The sequence below is a fragment of the Ursus americanus genome, chromosome 16, assembly GCF_024610735.1.
Source record: "Ursus americanus isolate L20-20 chromosome 16, mUrsAme1.1.p, whole genome shotgun sequence".
In the NCBI taxonomy this organism is placed as follows: Eukaryota; Metazoa; Chordata; class Mammalia; order Carnivora; family Ursidae; genus Ursus; species Ursus americanus.
In genome coordinates, this window is record NC_142142.1 from 17,399,191 (window position 1) to 17,419,585 (window position 20,395).

Below are 20,395 nucleotides of genomic sequence, written 5' to 3' on the forward strand. Positions count from 1 at the left end.
TTGATCACACGGCAAGGCATTTATGAGTAAGTTCCTTACTAAATGAAGAATATCTCTTCTTATCCTACAGCTCAAATACAATACATTCTAAAGTACTCCCGTTTCTTTGTTTGGTAAAAAAAGTCTTGGTATATTGTCTCTAAGAGGCTAACACATCCCTTGAAACTTCTGTGTGATGTCTACTGAATCACAGTGATTGGAAGAAACAAAAAAGGAGAAAAACTAATATTAGTTACTTAAATGCCTGAATAAATCAACCAAAAATCTATTATAAGAAATCACAGTCCACAGAGATGAACACTTAAGTGGAGACTAAATAAACTTCTTTCTTTTCCTTTGTTCACCTGTGCACACTTCATCTCTCCTACTCTTTTCTTTTGGTTTCCTTTTTCTTCCCTTCCCTTAGCAACACTACAGTATTTACCTTGACCTCAAAACCAAACAGGTTATGGGTAATCTTGAATTTTTTCCTTTTCCCCAGTCCTGTTCTCCTGTCATCTCTGCAGGTTTCATCATTGTACCTGACACTTCATTCATTCATCAAACACTCATCGAGTGCCTATCATGTATCAAGCTAGGAGTTGGGGAACAAAGAAAAAAAAATTAAAAAGCATGACTGCAATAAACACCCAGGAATGTGCTCCCGGTAGGAACAAAGACATAAAGAGACTGATAATGCTGTAGTAAGACTGTTGACAGCAATGGGGGAGGGGCATCTATCTCATTGGAGGATGAGAAGGAGGGGGTAGAAAGCATTGGGGTGGGCTTCCTGGAGGAGGTGTCAATTTATGTGAAACTTGAAGGACAAGAAAGAGCTTGCTGGCAGGAAAAGTTCAGGGAGAATTTCTCAGACAGAAGGAACAACACATACTATGAGGATATAAGCAAGTGAAAGATTGTGGAAGATTCTGGTATGGGGTATATACAGGATGGGATGTACGACAGTGAGGTGGTGAGGTTTCCTTATAAAAGATACCCATCCACACTAGGGACTCGGGCTTTTTCCTTGGGGAATCTTCATGAGTTATGAGAGGACATAAAGCAGAGAAATGACCAAATGGGTTAGCATTGGAATAAATGACCATGGTGGAGGAGGAAGATAGGCTGGAAGAGAGAAGGGACAGTGGGAAGCAGGAGGCCTGTTGAGAAGTTACTGCCACAATCCTGGCCAGAAATGATAATGAGGTAGAAGGGAGGGAAGGGTTTAAGAAACAGTAGTAAACTAAAATTGGTAGGACTTGTGCCTGTTTGAAGGATGGGGTTGAAAGAGGTAAAGAGAAGCTAAGTATATCCTTGACTTTTGTTTGTTTGTTTGAGCCTTTCGAATTAGACATGATCACTCCTTCCTCTAAGACATTACAGTACTTATTTGTATCTTCATGTTGTATTATCTCTTGTTTCCTTGTGTTTATTTTCCCAGCGCACATACAAAGCTGTATATTCCTTGAGGGCGAACCCATATGTCACTCTGCAGCACCCTGGAGCAAATCCTCAACAAACTGCTGTTAACTAAAATAATCTTCCATGCCTTGTTTTGACTTGATTATTTGCTTAAATATGGCCAATTCTAATTTCAAAAATGGGGAAAGAAAAGAGAGAGAGAAGAAAAACCCCAAATCTACAGAAATTAATGGTTTATAAAATCTAAGTTATTCATAGATCAATAATTAACAACATATTGCTTTTTAACTGAGAGCTCTTTTGTGTTCCCAGTTGAAACACCGTGCAGATCGGGGTTTCTATAGTTACAGAAACAGAGTTCCAGAATATATTTCAGTGCAAGAGGAGAATATTTGAGTGGAAACAGCTGAACAAAAATTTTCATATCTAACCTCAGATATTAAAGCAATATGTTCCACTGAGAGTTTCTACAGACCACAGTTGGGAAGAGCACAAGGAAGACTTCAGAAAAAAGGTAAGCTGCCAAGTGGAAAGATGCTCACTCAGAAAATGCCTGTTCTGAGCAACTTTAGCTTTTCCCGGTTTTAATTCAAGTGCAAATGTTAATTCATATTCATCTCTTTGGATCCTTCTAAAACCGTTCTTACAGCCCTGACTTTATCCTGGCTTCTTTGCATTAACCAGGATAGTTACCGGAAACACTAGTACATTAGATGATGCCAAAATGACATGCAGAGGACACATGGTTATTTGATCAGGCTATGCAAAAAATTGTGCACGGACCCACAGAACTCACAGGGCTCCAAACATGTATTAGGCTGAAGTCAGGATTCTAAGAACAGTTTGGACAGAACATTCTAATTTTTACCCCCTCGTTTCTAAGCTCACCCTTTTCAGATTTTTTAAGAAATGTCCCTATTAGGCTATCTTTACTGATTCATCCCTTAAATCTTAAGAGGATTTCAGAGAATGTTAAGTCAGATGGACACACACACACACATACACACACACACATGCCTATTATCTGCTATGGTTTATTAATCTTCAAACAGGCAATAGAAAAAACCATTTTTAAAGTGTTATTGTAGGTGGCATGGTTTTGGCTCACTCATGAAGGAAGTTGGAAAGTTTTGCTTTCTCTTGGGGTTGGAAGTTTCATTAATGATCATGATGATACTACAAGTGTTGGCTGAAGTTTTTACACATAATTACTAGTAAAAAATTCCTTTACACTTACAACATCTCATTTGGTTCTCACAATAACCAAGTGATGTAGGTATTACTGACCCCATTTTATGGCTGGGAAAGCTGAGACTTGAAGCTTGCCAAGTTTATAAAGTGGTAGAAATAGGGCCTGAACACACAGCTACTAAAAGCTAACCTGAGTGTCTGTTCACATCTACTCAGTTTGGGAAACAGCATTCAAGACCTTCCATGTTTCTCTTTTGCAGTGGGAATTCTCACCATAAATGAGATTTTGGATGAGTCATACACAGTTTTAAGGCCAATACAGTTCTTCAGAAATCTGCATTAAGTTTTTCACAAATGATAACCAACATTCTCCCTTGCATGCCCATATCCCAAATGTCCTGAATTAAATAAACCATAACCTAATCACTTACATAACACCATACCATAACAGGCTGGGCTTTATATATATATATATTTTAAGAGTGTGAGAGCTGGGGAGAGGGGGAGGAGGGCAGAAGGAGAGGAAGAGAGAGAGAATCCTAAGCAGACTCCACGTCCATTGTGGAGTCCAATGCAGGGCTTGATCTCGTAACCCTGAGATCATGACCTGAGCTGAAATCAAGAGTCGGATGCTTAACCAAATGAGCTACCCAGAGGCCCCTGTGCTTTAAAATTTAGAATAAATTTTAACACTGAAATTTAGGTTAGCTAAATGACTACATGCAGCACTATAAATATTTAATCATGTCATAAATATTGAATTAATTTCTCTCCTTGGCAGTCTTTTTGCATTCACTGTAACCCCATCATAGTTTTGCTTTCCCATCACAGAGGCCCATGTCAATTACCTCTCTCAGTGGTAGGTGGCTGTGTCTTATGTTCTCTCCTACCTACCTCAGCCCCTTCCTCTCTTCTAGTGCTTCTTGGGATGCAGGTGGATGGTTTACTGCTCAAATGAAGAGTTAGGGCTGGGAAATAGGGCTCTAAATAATGGTGTGTTCTTTCAAGCACTAAAAGCTCAAATACAAAGAAAAGAAAATACCCATCATTTGAGTGTGTACAAAGTATTCAATGTTGTTCTAAGCACTTTGCCTATATTATCAATAACTGCACAATGATCCAGGGCTTAAGATGGAGCTGGGCATATAGTAGGTGCTTAATGAATCTTTGTTTAATAAATGAACAAATGAATGAGCAAATGCATGAATAAACCCTCAAGCAGCATTCTTGTGAAAATTGAGGCTCAAGAGTTAAGTGACTTGCCCTCAAGCAGTGTTTTTAATAAAACATTATTTACCAGTTCATGACTTTTTCACTTGGTAAGAATCTACAAAAGTTTAAAGTTTAGCATCACCTTCTCTAATTATGTTACTAAGTAAGACTCTTTTGTCAGAAATAGATGATATTAAAGCCCACAGGTCTTTACCTAAGGAAATGGTGGACCACCTGTATAGAAAGACTGAATTGAGATGAGAAATACTGTCTTACTTCTCTCACACTCAAGAGGCAAGCAATTAATTAGATTGTTTAAGCAGAAATAATATTCTCCACCCTAGTTTGGTCACTGACCAAAATGCTGAAAATATAAACTGGATGGCAAAATCTGAGCAATCAATTCTGACAGCTAGCATCTCCAGGGAGTACCAAATGGTCATGCTTCAATGAGCCCAACTGTCTCCCTCTGCCCTCTCACCCATTTCCCATCTGGCATTTTCAAGTCCTGGCCAAACACATAATGAGGTCAGGCTTGGAGCACTGGATGGTGGGAGCATCATTTGGTGCTGGTGTTCCTGCACCCGTGCTCTACAAGGATGGAAATGCCATCCATGTGACTGGCCATAGACTCTGTGTGAAGGCTAGGTGAGTAAACCTTAATGCGATGCTAGCTACAAACCTGTCATCTGAGAGCCCAGGTGACCATCACTATGGGGCAATGAATAAAGACTCAGATTAAGAGACTGTTGAACAAATCATATCTTGGCCACTCATAAAAACTACATAGTCTCAGGCAACAGTGATTCTATTCTAAGAGCCCAGGTTTTGAAAACATACAAGTCTGGGTTTGAATCCTGCATCTGCCACTTACTAGCTCTGTGACTTAGGGAAGGTCATTCAGCGTCTTAGGATCTCAGGATTTATGTCAGTAAGCTTAGAGTACTGACACAGACTTCAAAAAATTACGGTGAATGTTAAATAAGATAATATAAAAATTGTTTAGCCCAGTGTCTGATACATATTAAGAACTCTTAATTGATAATTCTAGTACACTCTTGGTAGAGTGTAAAGCCATCTGGTCTTGCTATCAGAGACACTTGGGTTCAGCCAGTGGTTAGCTGTGCCTCCTTGGGCAACAGACCCTCAGTTTCCTTATGAGGCTTTTGTGAAGATGAAATGAAATTGTGTATCTGAAAGCACTTGGCACCATACGTGGTTTGTGTGATCATCAGATGGAATTCGTCCTTCTGTCTGCTTGACCCTGGTATGGACTCAATGTGTTGTCCCTCATGAATGGATTAGTGCCCTTATAAGAAGAGGCATGAGAAATGATCTCTCTTTTAGCCATGTGAGGGTACAGCAAGAAAGCTATTCACAAACCAGGAAGAGGGCCCTCACTGGAAACCCACATAATCAGTGCCTTTTAATTTGGACTCTCTAGGCCTTTAGAACTGTGAGAAATGAATGTCTGTTGTTAAGAGTACCCAGTCTATGGTATTTTGTTATGGCAGCCCAAGCTGACTAGGACAGTACCTTTGGTTAGAAAGAGCCCTCATTAACCTAATAACAGTGTAGCTGTGCCTTAGTCACATGTTTAGTCCCACAAACATGTGATTCCAGTTGGGCTCCAGTGACCCAATGACAGTGCTTGGCACACAGACACTGCTCAAACAATGCTTGCTGATTTAAATTTTGCCAAGTCTTATTTTTGTAACTTTGTGGGGAAGGACTGCATATAAGTTAAAAGTATCAGTTCTGTTGGGGCGCCTGGGTGGCTCAGTCAGTTAAGTGGCCAACTCTTGATTTTGGCTCAGGTCATGATCTCAGGATTGGGAGACTGAGCCCCACGTCAGGCTCCATGATGAGCGTGGAGCCTGCTTAAGATTCTCTCTCTCCCTCTCCCTCTGTCTTTCCCCTCCTCTCTTTTCCTCTCTCCTTAAAAATAAAGAAGAGTATCAATTTTGTAGCCTGGATTCAAAACCTGGTTCTGCCACTTACTATTTGGGCAATATCAGGTAACGTAATTAACCTTTCTATGCCTCAACCTCCTGATTTGTAAAATGGAGATAATGATAATCTAATAGTAAATCATATTTGTACCAACTCCCACTTATTTTGAGCTAGAGTTGTAAGATGCTAAACGTAGTGTGAAATGAGAAAGCCTTGCAGTAAGAACTCTTTGTGGGGTAGGATTATAAATGATTTTTATTTCTTCTTTTTACTTTTCAAAAATTTCCCACTTTCCTACAGTGAAATGTGTTTGTGTTACTTTTATAAACATATAAAATAATAATAACATTTTTTGAAAGGATTAAAATCCTAAGGAGAAAAGTTGACAGAAACTCATTTATGGCCATAAACACACACACACACACACACACACACACACACACACACACACGGAAGCTACTGTGACATTCATGGATAGAATGCAAATAAATATCAACATTAGAGTCACTAGACAAACTTCTTTTTCAGGCTAGCTGTAGTATGGTTGTTAGGATGGTATTTATCCAAAATAAAAAAGATAGTCAACTTGACAATAACCACCAGGAGGTGGAAAATTGCCTCAAGAGGAATAGCACTGAGAATGTTCCTTGGGGAGAAAATGAAGTATAATCGAACAAATGAAGGGCTATTGACAAGGCTGGTTAGAATCACAGAACCTCTGGGTTGGAAAGGGCCTGAAAAATTGTGTAGTTAACTCTCTATACAAAGCTTGAGTCCCTTTTATTATATTTCCTGACACCAGACCTTCTATTATCAGAATCACCCAGAGGGATTTACAAACAAATACAGATTTCCAGGACCCACTCCAGATGGACTGAATTAGAATATTTGTGTGTGTGTGTGTGCGTGTGCTTGTGCACCCTCTCTCTCTCTCTCACACACACACACACACATGTATACACAGAGGAGAGGGTCAGAGAAGGAGGGAGCGGGCATGTCTAAGCTTTTATAATGCTTCCTTGGTATGAAAACCACTGTTCCGGCTCACTATCTTCCTACGTAATCCATACCATCTCTACACAGCTCCAACCAGTAAAAGAGTTTCTTTAAGATGAGCTGAAATCTATTCCCACATAGCTTTCCTTCCTCTACCTCACTTCCATCCTTGGGGCCATATTCAATAAGACAGCTCTTTCTTCTACAGAGCAGCCACTCAGATAGCTCTGATGAATTAAATAGAAGCAAACCAAAATGCACGTTGCTGTGACTTTTTTTTAAGTAAATGGAAATGGAAAAACAGAATATAAACTAGTGCTGAGAGTCACTGCTTTGAATATACACCCTTTGAGAAAACCCTACAAGCCACAGTACAAACTCAAAATGTCCTCTCAAAGCAATGTGAAGCAACTATTGTGGAGCCCAGAGGTTTATTTATTTATATTTATTTTTATTAAAAGGTTTTATTTATTTGACAGAGAGAGAGAGAGAGAGAGAGAGAGACAGAGAGATAGAGGGTGAGCGCGCACAAGCAGGGGGAGTGGCAGGCAGAGGGAAAAGCAGGCTCCCAGCTGAGCAGGGAGCTGGACACAGGACTCGATCCCAGGACCCTGGGACTGTGACCTGAGCCAAAGGCAGGTGCTTAACCGATTGAGCCACCCAAGCATCCCAGAGCCCAAAGGTTTAAAGAGACCCAGAGAACTATGTGCTGGCAGGAGACCCACACAGGGGCATGGAGGGTAGGGAGGTTCTCTGGAGTTTCAGCAGCTTCTTTGTGACTCCTCCCCACTAACTATGAGGGAGCATCTGTGTGACAGTCAGCCTGCTGCCCTCTCCCCACATTCCCCCCGGGCTGTGTGGTCAGAGGCAGAGAAGGACCAGTCTTCTCTGGGGTGCTAATTCCCCACAGAGTGATTCTTGGGTATGAATGACCTCTTCCTCCTACGGTTTGTGCTAGCTCCGTCGCTGGATCTCAGCCTAGAGCACTCAGTTCTTCTGAGGACTCTTTACAGAGGTATTTGGGGTGCTTGGAGAGGAGGAGAAAAGCCCTTTGAGAAACCTGTAGCTTGAGAAAAGCTGGTGACTGCCTTGAATAAACGTTATTCCTGACTTTAATTTCATAACCGTATCTCTTTACTGGGGTACAGACAAATGTGTTTCATGGACAGCATCTTGGTGCCAAAAAGAGGTTCATGGGAAGGAAAGTTCCTCCCTGATCATGATCACTATAAGCTGCTGGAATGCATGATGGAGTTGGCTGTTCCAAAGTGTATTCCTGTCTTTTGAAAGCATAGTTGACTAAATGTTTAGAAGAGAAAGAGCATGGTTCTCTTGACTCAGGAAACACATACAGAACTAAGTATCTGATTGAGTGAAGGTGGGAGTTGAGGGGTGGGTGGGGAACAGGAGTAAACTAAACAGTAACAAACAGTTATAAACCCAGTCTCAGAACTCACCAGATGTTCAAACAACTCGTATCCCAAGCATCTGAATTTGAAATTAAGGTTTTTAGTTTTTCTCCCATCAATATTTGAACGTAATACATAGGTAGGACCTTCACTTAGCATATTGTACTTTATTTGGCTTTCACCTGAACTTTCTGTAAGGTTATCTGTTAAGTCTGAACCTCTGGAATAACATCTGAGTGTGTAAGTCAGCATACGTGCTGATAAGATGATCTTAAACATGTGGATGCTGGTAAATGTTTTAGGAAGGTGGTGTAAGCTGATTCCCTTTCTTTCGTTATGCCTTACCATAGTCACCAGTTTTGGTAAAACCCTAATATGAGATGAGTGAGAATATTTAATTCATGTCACCTGTCACCACTGACAATTTCCCCACAGATTGACTATCCCACTCAAACGGTTATTTTGTGAACAGTTTGCCATATCTTCATCCTCCCTATTTCCACCCCCTAGATAGCTGAAAAGCAAACACTTTGAAATAGAAAAGGCCTTTTTACCTCCGTTTGCTGGGGATGACCCCCATCTCCTCACTGTCCCCCTCCAGCGTGACTCTCCTGGCTTGCCACCACTCGTCATCAGAGGCGTTGATAACATGGAGAATATCTCCATATTTAAAACTAAGTCCTTGACTTGGCAGCCCACTGTCCTTGCTCTTGTCATAGTCAAACATGGCTCTGTAGAAATGACAAGAGAGAACATCATTAGGAACTTCTGCAGCACAGATCTCAAATTCACCATTTTGATTACCCACTCTTGCCCTGAGAATCCTTCATCCATTCGATAGCACTCCCAGAATGACTTCCAGGATTGCAGTCTACATTCCCACTACTGTGGTCACAAATCAACCTTAGTTCCTTCTTCTCCCTGGAGGCTACAGGGGCAGCCTCTGGACTCCTAAAACTGGGGTACTGCTTCTTTTCTTGGAGACCATCCTATGTGGCAAGGTGATAATGGGAGATGTGGCAAAGGCATTTCAGTACCTGAGATTATTTTCACTCCCACTACAATCAAATGTTAAAAGTCACTACAGAGAAGGAAATAATGAAGAGAAACATGGACATCTTTCTGAATGAAGCATTTTGTGTTATGAACAAATCCTCTCAGATGTATCAGTCCATACAACTCTTTCCTTTGCAATGGGGAAAAATGGTAACAACTTAAATGTCATCCCATGGGGGACTGTGATCCTTCCACTCATGGGACTATCAGACTGTTACTGAAGTTGAATGGTTGCAGTTTAATCACTGTATTATACACCTGAAACTAATATAATGCTGTATGTTAATTACACTGGAATTCAATTTTTTAAAAAAGAAAATGCGAATTAAAACTACAAAAACATAAATAAAGAATAAAATAAATTGAATGGTGGCAAAGGTTAATCCAATGTCATGAATAAATGCTCAAAATGCAATAATGAAAAAATATAATTACACCCATGTTTATATGTCTACAGATCAAGATTATATGAATAAGACAAATCCTTTTGCTTGCACAGAATGCTAAGCCTACCTCAGCATCCTGCTCATCACTCTGAATTGTAATTCTTGCTTTATGTACCATGTTTCCCTCACTAAAGAGCACATGCTGAGCCTTTGCTAAGCCAAACACACTGCAACATGTGTAAATTGGTGGGGTGAAGGAATTGCAAACAGAATGGAAATGACCAAGACCTTAGTAGCTAGGTGTTGCCTTATGTAGCTGACAATTTGTGTCAAATCTTATACTGCCTGCCTCCTCCTGTATCTCCCCTCACCAACCACCACCACATACATAGAGCATACAAGTTCTCAGAAGAAGCAGATTTTGCCACCTCCCTGCTTATTCCCTTTTGATACCATTCTGAAAATTTCCTTAGAGTGTAACCCACTATGCAAGCAAAACTAGACAGATCTGGGGAACAGATTTTTTCTAAGATCACTGAGGACCAAGTATGGTTCTTTTCCTTTCTTCCTTTCTTTTCCCCTCATGGAAGAAATGTCACATCTGCTGTCATGGCAACCAAAAAGAGCTGAAGACGGCATGCAGAGCTCTCAAATATTGCAGGAAAATCTGAATTACTTGCAACACACCTCCTTCTTCCACTAACTCTGTCCCTAAGTCATGGAATTGGGGAAGAGTTTCTCGGTCGAAGCTCCCAGAATGACTCACTTCCACCTTGACCATCTGCATCTTCCCTACTGAAGACTTTGGCAAAGCTCCACCCAGGCAAAAGGGGGCTGAGAGAGGGCAGAGGCGCACTTCTGATGCTGTCACCTGTCTGGTTGGGTGAGGTGACATAAATGAATGAGCACTCCGGAGCCACGGGTTTTTGTAATGCAAAATTAGTCCAATAACTACATTTGCACGGAGCTGCTATGAACATTAATAAGACATACGAGGCTCCCAGCTCATGGTAGGTGCAGCGTAGCAGCTGGAGCATAGTGGTTAGGAATAGAAGCCCCGGGGTCACACTGTTTGAGTCCTTTCCTGGTTCTAGTACTTCTTGCCAGTCATACAGCTCATTATCCACACAAGCTACTTCACCTTTCTTAGGCCTCAGATTCCTCATACATAACAGCAATGATAACAGTACCCCCATCATGAAATTGTTGTATGGATGAAATGTGACATAACGTAATACATGTAAAAATAAAGCACGCACAGCAATGCCTGGCACACAGTGATGATCGTCAAGTATGAACTGTCACTATCCTCTCGCCTTTCCCCTGTCAGGTGATGTTCATAAAAATCCTTTGTATAGATTCTACTCTGTGCAAAAAAGAGTTAACATAGCAAGCTTGAGACTGCTATTTTAAAAAGACCCGCCCGCAAGGATGGCTCTTGGCTGACATCTGGGAAATTAGATTTTGGGAAGGTTCTCACTATTTCCTGTTAGGAATGGCTCACCATGCCTAAACTGTTTGTATAAACAACATTTGAAGGGAACATTTGCTTTTCTTCCGTGAGTCTGGAATTGTGGTATGGGCCAAGCAGAAGGTGACTACATGATCAGCCCCCAACAAAAACCCTGGATCCTGAGTCTTTAATGAGCTTCCCTGGTAGACAACATTTTACACCTAGTATCACAATTTGTTGCTGGAGGGATTAGGCATGTCCCATGTGACTCCACTGGGAGAAGGCTCTTGGAAGCGTATGCCCAGGTTCCTCTTGATTTTGTCCCAAGTTCCTTTCCATTTGCTGATTTTGCTTTGTATCCTCTTGCTGTAATAACTCATAGTCCTGATAATGACTATGCTGAATCCTGTGAGCCCTCCTAGTGAATCATCGACCCTTGGGGTTGTCTTGAGGGTCTAGAGATTGCAAATCATTTTCACATACACTACTCATTTGTGACTCAATCCATTCCACAAAGAAGGGTGATGGATACAGTATTATCCCCTTTTTATAGAAGAGGGATAGACTAACCTCAGCATACAAGGGTCAGCAGCCTCAGGCTGGAGTGTGGGTCTTCTGATCTGGAGTCCTAGAGCAATGCTCTTTACTTTGTTCCCCATCAGAACCCCCCACCCCCACCCCCACCCCCAAGTCTGAGAGGTGGTGACAAGGTGGCAAGGATGATGACCCTGACAGCTACCACTACTTATGCTCATGTTAGGTAGCTTGGCACTTTGTATCCGTTGTCTTATTTGACATCATAAGAACCTGAAGGTAAAAAATCAGTACCCTCATTTTCCAGATGAGGGAAGGAATCTCAGGACATTAAGGCAGCTGCCCCAGGTCACATGTACACATGTGGTGGAGACTGCATTGAGAATATGGTCTGTCTGGCTCCAAAATCCACATTCTTGGACATTGCATTGTATGGCTCAGTTTCCCAGCCTGTTTGTCCTCTGGCCATGCTCACAATTTTCAAGTACCAGGAACTCTTCACCTCCCTTCAAGGCTGACCAAACTCCGCCACCCCTTGCCCCCAAATCCCCGAAGCTCCCTTACGGCTCAGTTCTTGTCTCAGTATTTATTATCCTCAAAGTCTTTGAACCTCTGGTTTAGCTCCAGGCTCCTTCTGGATGTAAAGTGTGGGGAGCGTAGGGAGAAAAGCCATCAGGAAAGCTGGCAGGTGGTCGCCAAGAAGGCAAGCTCCAGGGTCGGACTGCCTGGGTTTGCAACTTTTTAACCATGTGATCTTAAGCAAGTTACTTAGCTTCTCTGGGCTTTAGGTTTTCATCATTGTAAAACTGGCATACGGTAACACCACCTACTTCAAAGAGTTACGGTGAGGATTAAATGAAATAATGTATGGAAAGTACTGCGACACCAGCTTGGCACAGGCTGCGCTTGATAGATGGCAGCTACTATTACTATTATAATTGTTTTTCTGCAAAATGGGCTGGCTTTGAATCAGGGGATTTGGGTCCCCATGTGTATGGGAGGGGAGGAGAGACTGTTCCTGGTGGTCCCTACCAGGCCAGACATTCAATCTACTGCGCTCCGTTCTATTCCCAAGAATCCCCAAGGGAAGGTGTCCCCCCTCCTGCCTTGAGTGATAGGTGTCCCCACAGAAGAGGCTCAGTAACACGCTCCTCCCCAGTTCTATTTCTCTCGGGCAACCCGCCCCTCGAGGATTACACTGATTTCAGACTTGTCAGGTCCTGGAAAACAAGCAGCTGATACATTTCGGCAGCTTCCGGCTCCTTTGGATATTAATGGATCTTCATGTCTGGGAGAACTGCTACGGTGCCCCATCACCTAATTTAAAAAGCGATAAGCTGTTTTTAATTTGCTTTATGCGCTAATTCATCACAGCAACTTTTATAAAATGCCATTAAGACTCACACTTTCCACCTAGGGTGCTTTTAACAAGTCCATTAGACAAGTAGAATTAGAGAGGAATAATGCAACGTCTCTCTCATCCCTCCTGGACCTCCTGCATTTCACCATGTGGTGGCCCTTTGCCAACTGGGGAAGTCTAGGAAGGGGAGTGAAGCCGCTGCTCATCCTCGTGGCTATGCAACATGATGAGAGACACCTGAGCACTCAACGGAAATTGTGCTTAAGTGCCCCACGAGGTGCTAAAGACCTCATATTTATCTTCTCACTCAATGTATTGGGCAGGCAAGGCAGCATGTGGGTTATATGTCAAGCTTGGGAGAGAGAAGAGACCTGGGTTTATGTCCCAACTCTGCTATTCTTAGTTGTGAATTTGGGGCATGTTACCTAACCTCCTCGATGATCTCTTCACCATAGATGACCATTCCCTCAACTACGAAATGCACAGAATGATGGCATTAACTCAAAAGATTGTAACAAAGATCCCTCCATAGGGTGATGCAAGTGAAATGCCCAACACCCACAGAGAAGGATTTCCACTTTGTTATTATTTCTGACAACAATCTTCCCATGTCAGCATTTTTTATCTCATAAAGGAAATGAGACCCAAAGAGCTGAAATGAAAAAAAGCTAATAAGTAGCAGAACCAGGATTCAAATATAGATAGATGTGTCGGAATCAAAAGCCCATGCTCCTGACTGTAGAATTCAGCTTGCAATTCCTGACAAGGAATGTTGTGCTTAGACCTCATCTCCAGAAATTTCATGATTTGGTGATCGCTTTTATAATGGACTAGATGTCAGGAGAGAGGCATGAGTAGTTTATGGAGGGCATATTCAGTTCTCTCAACTGCCCCACAATGCGTGGATTAGCCTTGTGTTGCAGATGAGGAAATACAGACTTGCATAACTTAAGCAACATGCCCAGTATCATACCAGCTATCACGTGACAGGGCAGGACTGAATGCAAGACCTGTCTGCCTCCAAGGCCTATAGACTTGCTTCACCAACCCATGCGTTGTTTTTGCAAGCAACCCTCTCCAACCAAAACCACCCATATTTTCTACTGGGCTTAGGCTGCAGTAATATTTAATGATTGTGGACCATAATAGCATGCATGTTTTCTGTGTTGGTCAGAGGATCAAGTTCCGGCTGAATCACTTTAAGGCTGGTATAGCAGAGAATCACAAAGGTAAAGAGAACTCCTGGGACCATGCCACTAGGAACTGAAAAAATTATTTGATGTGTCTCATGGTTATTGAAGATATAGTAGGGAAAATAATTCCCTAACCCCTTCTCCGAGAGGATGTCTACACCTTAATCCCCAGAACCTGAGAATATGTTACCTTCTATGGGAAGAGTATTCTTGACTATCTGGGTGGGCCCAATCCAATCACATGAGTCCTTAAAAGTGGAAGAGAAGGCAGAAGAATAGGTCAGAGAGATGTGACATGAGAGGCACATGGCGGCCATTGCTGGATTTGAAGATGGAGGAAGGTAATTTGTCATAGAAGCAATAGCAAGCTAATAACAGAGGACAAGAAAGAGGGTGATTTCATAGAGGGAAGGTAGAAGGCAAAATCCACCAGTTTGATGACCCTGCTAAAGTTTCTTTGCAATAAAAACAACTACTCAGCAACAATAATAACAGTCTACTGAATGCCTATTATTGGCCAGCCATGTGCAAAGCACTTTTGTGTTACATAATTTCATCTTATTGAGTTCATGTAAATAGCTTGGCATGTAAGTATGATTATTTCTACTTTGCAGATAAAAAACTTACGGCTTTAATTTCTTATACTTTATCCAATTCTCACAGAAACCCTATGAGATAAATATTATTTGTCCCTATGTTCAGACAAGGAAACTGAGGCAAAGAAGCAGCCTTTTCCTTCTCTGAAGACGTAAAGCACTCTGCTTGCACCTTTCTTGGGAAGCCTACAATGTCCAGTTTTGAATGGGAATGTGTCTTTCCTCTTCTACTGGATTAGAAGCTACTGAAGGTCAGGGGCTCCCAGGTCCAGCCTCTGCACAGTCCTTGCAGAAACTTTATAAATGAACAAATCAACCATCAGCTTACTCTCTTCTGTGCAGTGAACTTGTTTGGGCTGGAGAAGCTTTTGTTTCCATGATAACATTAAGACCCACAAAGCAGAGTGCTCTGACTCAATTTCCTTCCCTCCAGAAGTTGAGGCTCCTGCTTGATTAGAGGTTCTCACCTCTCTTTGCAGCAAGAGAAAGAAGAGCAGCAGAAGATAAAGTCTGCTCTCTACTCCATGCCGCTGTTCCATTGCTAAGGTATGCAGCTGAGGATCGTGCAAAAGTGTAGATATTGGAGTGAAGAGACACATTCAAGTGAGTACACTTCTTTCCACCTGAGTGTCACTGAGAATGGTCCACAACCAGTCTGGCCTTAGTTTATCAATGAATGGGCTTAATCATCCTAAGTCTCAGCCCATTTGGAGAAATTTAATGAGGTGACATAGGAAAAGCCTTTAGCACAATAACTGCCAACCAACAGCTGCTTTACTTCACCTCTTCCCTATACTAGAAATGAGCGAGATATTTCTATAAGTATTGGCAGGAGATTATAATATGGTGTTTTAAAAATATAACATAAAAATACATATATTCAGTTAACTTTCTCAAGACATTTTCCCACCAGGGGGATGTGGGAAAGGAATCTGCACTGGGAGCAGAGAGATCTGAAATTTAGGTGCTATTATTTTAAAAATCAGCCATTTCCAGTAGTTTTTCTTCTTAAAAGCATTCATTCGCCCCCTCACGAATCTAATAAATGTTTCAAACACAGAGATGGCACCCTGGAAATAGAAAGAAGCTTGGATGGAGTTAGGAGAGCAGGGCTCTAGTTCTGGCTTCCACGAAATCTCACCATGTGATCTCGAGTTTGTTACTGAACCTCTCTGGGCTTCAGATCCTATGTAATCAACAGGCCCAAAGCACTTTAAGGCATGTTTCAGCTGTCATGTTCTATGCCTTTGTCTTGAAAGGCACTGCGGGGCAATCAGGTTAACTTTCCACGTGGCTGGTAATGTATGTGTCTCCTAGGACTGTGTTTGCTTTGTGAAAATCGCTCCACTCTATGCCATCTCCTCCATCAACCCTGGAACTTCTTTCCCCTTCCCTCCACCTCACTGGACATAACCTCTCATAGGCTCTTATATCACATTGTACGGTGATTTCTAATCTTCGCAAATTCTAGTTTGTATATGCATGGGGGACAGGGGAGGTTTATATTCCTCCTATCCCCAGGGCCTACCACATAGCAGATGTCCAATAAAAGTTATTTTCTGTTATTACACACTTGTCACCTATACTTCTCATAGGGCAATCCTTGGAATTCAGCTGTGTACATTTTTTCTGATGAAGGCACAGACAGTTGGAAACAACAGGAAAGCCTGAGCAGCACCTAGCACTGGCTTCCCTGCCTTTCTTAGGAGATGATGAAGATTCATGCAGTGTTCCTGTCTCTCAAGTCAGAATGCATTCATCTCAGGGTAGAAGGAAATACCCAGTTCTGTACTGATTACTTTTCATGTCTCCTCGAGGAATCATATGTGCACCTGTGGATCAGTCACCATATCCAGGCTGATTGAGGTCTGGTGCGGCCACTTAATTCCCCATCTATTTCAATAATGAATTGTCATTAGTGAAAAGGGTGGCTGAATCCACCCACAGATCAGTGTTCGTGCATGAGAACACATTAGCTTCTGCCAATCCTTGCTAAGAGGGCACTGACCAAGATGCTGTTTCTCAGTGATTCCTGAGCACACATAGGCCTTACAATGTGCCAGGCACTGCTCTAGGTATTGATTATCTGTGATTCAAGAGATTCTACTCCTTAAAGCGTAGGCATTGTCTCCAGTTGAGAGAAGGGTAAATGCACTGTGTGCCATGGACTGTGGTATCACATGGGTTAGGCCATCTCATCATTAATAACCTTATAAGGCAGGTTTGTGCTCTGTAAAGATACACTTCTCGTCACGCCAGATTGTTTCCTTCTATGTCTGGAGGATATTGGGAAACCATCAATTTCTACTGTACCCAAGGAATCAGGCAGTCACTGTCATGACTAAAGATGGAACTAATTGGGCACCAACTAGAGGTCCTCACAGCCTGGGCCTCTCTGCAGCTATGGCATTTTGATGATAATCAGGGAAGAAGCATTACTTCCAGGGGCAACAACTCTCTCTGAATCTCTCCTGAGTCACCAGTGCTCCCCATCCCCTAGGGACACAGTGTGAGCAGAGCAGACTTCCTGTGTCCGGAGGCCTGCGTGTTGATCATTTCAGACAAGGCATCATCAGTCTCCAGGGACAGGGCCCACTCCAGCCTGCTTTCTCCCTCAGAGTGTCCTAGCAATCTGTCAGGGTAGTTTACAGGGCCATGCCAACTGACAGGACCTCATCTGAGGGAAGCAGAGGCAAATCTGAACCTGCCCAAAGGCAGGGCTCAACAGACCACAGCAAATGGTACTTCAGACTTCAGGGTTGGGTGAGGCTATAAAAATTAATCATCTTAAAATCATTGTCTTTCCTCCCAAATGCCATCAGCTGGCCCCTCAGAGACTGAAATATGGGAAAGGGAATACTGCCAGGATGAATAGCCCAGGCTTTAGGACAGTTCGAAAAGACTTTATGTGCTGGCTTTGTTTATCAGGCAATCAAAATACATTAATCAAGATATTTCAGAAAGGCTGACATAGCCCTGACTGCAGCCTTTTATTTCTGATCCAAGCTGAAAATGTATATCAAGCTTTGGTATTCATGTCTTAGGGTCTTACTGCCACAAATTAGTAAGCTTTCTGTGAGAGAAAAAGAATACCACTTTTTTTTTTGAGAGAGAGAGCAAGTGGGAGGGAGGGAGGGAGGGAGAAGGAGAAGGACAGAGAGAAGCCCAAGCAGATTCTACGCCCAATGTAGAGTCTGATGTGGGGGGTTTGATCTCATGACACTGAGATCATGACCTGAGCCAAAATCAAGAGTCAGACACTTAACCGACTGAGCCCCTCAGGTGCCCCAGGAAATATCTTGATAACAGAATTTCGTTATTGCTGATACACAATTATCATTTAAACATTTGAATCTTTCTATAGAAGACACATGTAAAGACCATGAGACACGGACATAGGATAGTCCCGGGTTCAAACAGCAGCTCTGCCATTCAAGCAGCTATGTGCTTGTCATCTCTGTCCCTGAGTCTCCAAAGATGCAAAATGAGAGGCAGGATCCCTATCCAACAGAGTCCTTATGGGAATTATACATACAAGACATTTTAGAACCCAACAGGTGCTCAGTATTTGTTAACTGAGTGTAAAATCTAAATTTCTTCCCCGTAAATTCCATTCCTTCTTTTCTAGTGTTGCTCACTAGAGCACAAACAAAGCAAGGCAAGTTTCTGCTTTCCAATAACACTGTAAGTATCTACTGACTGACAAGTGGGACCAGCTGGTATGCTGCCTGGCTTAGAAGAGATACTGGAGAAAGTTCATTTCTCTCATGAGCATATGGAAAGGGGAGAAAGACATCCAAGAACATTTGACATGACTACCCCAAATCCTTAGTGGTAGTTTAACTGGGTTGGTGATGAAATTCACGTATCACAAAACCAGACAGTTGGACTATCACTTCAGCTCCCCCTGATACTGAACCTGCTTTTTTGTCTGTGAGTTTTCAGAAAACTGGATGGGTACAACAGGCCTGGATTGAGGCAATGGTAGATCTGGAATGAGGGAAACTTCACCTCAAAATCTCACCTATGTCCATAAATGCTCCCCTTATCACTTTTTGAATGAGGACAGATAGAAGATGGTTCCCTTCTCACCCAGGTAAAAACATTGAGTTTAGGATGTAATTTAACTTCCACATATGGATATGAGATAATAGTCATTTAATGCAATATTATTTACAGAGTGGCTACTATGTGCCAATCACTGTGTTATTTGCTGAGGACTCAGCAGTGAACAAGAGGCTTGCTTCTTGTTCTCATGGAGCTTAATGTTGGGTTGACAATAGAGCTAAGGGTATATTCATTCAGTTACTCACACATTCATTTATCCATTCAGCAAATACTTATCAAGCATGTACCAATGATGATTCTAGGAGTCTACCGATGAATGCAGACAGACAAAAATTCCTGCCTTCATGGAACTTATATTCTAGTGAGAGGACCTGGTAATAAGTACACAGTATAGTAGGAGTTGATACTTGCTATGGAAAAGTGCAAAATAGAGCAGAGTAAAAATTAGGATTTTTAGACAGGTAGAGCTGTGGTAGTGGTGAAGTTTGCATTTTTTAACAGGGGGTGTGGTCAAGGTAGGACTTGCTGAGAGACAGGTGGGGCAAGGCTTGAAGGAGGTAAGGGAGTTACCACGAAGACATCTGATGAGGTGTTCTAAGAAGAGTGAACAGCCAGTGCAAAGGCCCCAAATATAGTTTAAACTGAGTGCAGTCTGCGCTCTCATAGGAATTAGTATAGGGGGCTACAGGATCACAGAGCAGGAACCCCATCAGGTGCTCAGAAAGGAGTTGCTGGATGGACAGTTCTCCCAGATCTACTAGCTGAGAGGTGATAATGGTAGCTCATCTGCCTAGCTCACCCTACTGAGCAGGCATGTTCTTCAGGCATTTTCCAATGGGAATCTCAGCTCTGTCAGTAGTCATCTCACATCTTGAGGACTCAGCTTCCTCCCTCAGCCTCTCCTGCGTCCTTGGAGGAAGGCACGTGAGCTGGGCCATGGAACACCTTCCCTTCTCTTAGACACTCTACCACAGTTCACACCTTGCAGAGGAATTTTTTAGCCAAGAATTTTTCTTAACATCATTTAAAAAGTCAAAGCATTGACTAGTTAGAAAGAAACAAGCATTCTGTAAATTTCAATCTGTTCTATGAAACTCAGAACTTTCTCTGGAACCCCTCCCTGAGCCTATCCAGAGAGGACTATCTATTCCTTTCTCCCAGCCAGGTTGCTACCTTGTCCATGGTCTTGTTCTTGGACTCAGCAGGCTACGTTTTAGTTAATTTGCCTGTGGGTCTGTTTTCCCTTCTAGGCTGCTCAGTTCCAGAGGGTAAGGACAGAGTGTCATTCATCTGTGTGTCTCTTAAACAGAGCACAGAGCGGGAGGTGATCACAACACAAGGCTAAATTGAATTGAACTGAATTCAGAACCCAAGCTGTGTGACCTTGGGAACATTACTTCAGCTCTTTAGGTCTCTTTCAGTTACCTCATCTGTAAAATGGTATTAAAAATACTATATTTTATCAATTTTAAGACTCACCTTTTTTTTCATTCCCGTCTCTACAGTTAGGATGTATCTATTTTTTTTTAAGCATTTTTAAAAAAGATTTTGTTTCTTTATTTCAGAGAGAGAGAGAAAGCAGGGGAG

General features: G+C 42.2%; 1 protein-coding gene across 9 annotated transcripts in view; it reads right to left on the reverse strand.

Moving 5' to 3' along the window:
* Positions 1 to 20,395, reverse strand: part of DLG2 (discs large MAGUK scaffold protein 2) — an 857,148-nt gene that overhangs the window by 59,820 nt on the left and 776,933 nt on the right. For all 9 annotated transcript variants that reach the window (XM_087868197.1, XM_087868200.1, XM_045815593.2 and 6 more), the window contains one exon: positions 8,717 to 8,893. In XM_087868197.1, coding sequence (XP_087724323.1) covers positions 8,717 to 8,893 — 177 coding nt within the window. The remainder of the gene's footprint in view (positions 1 to 8,716; positions 8,894 to 20,395) is intronic.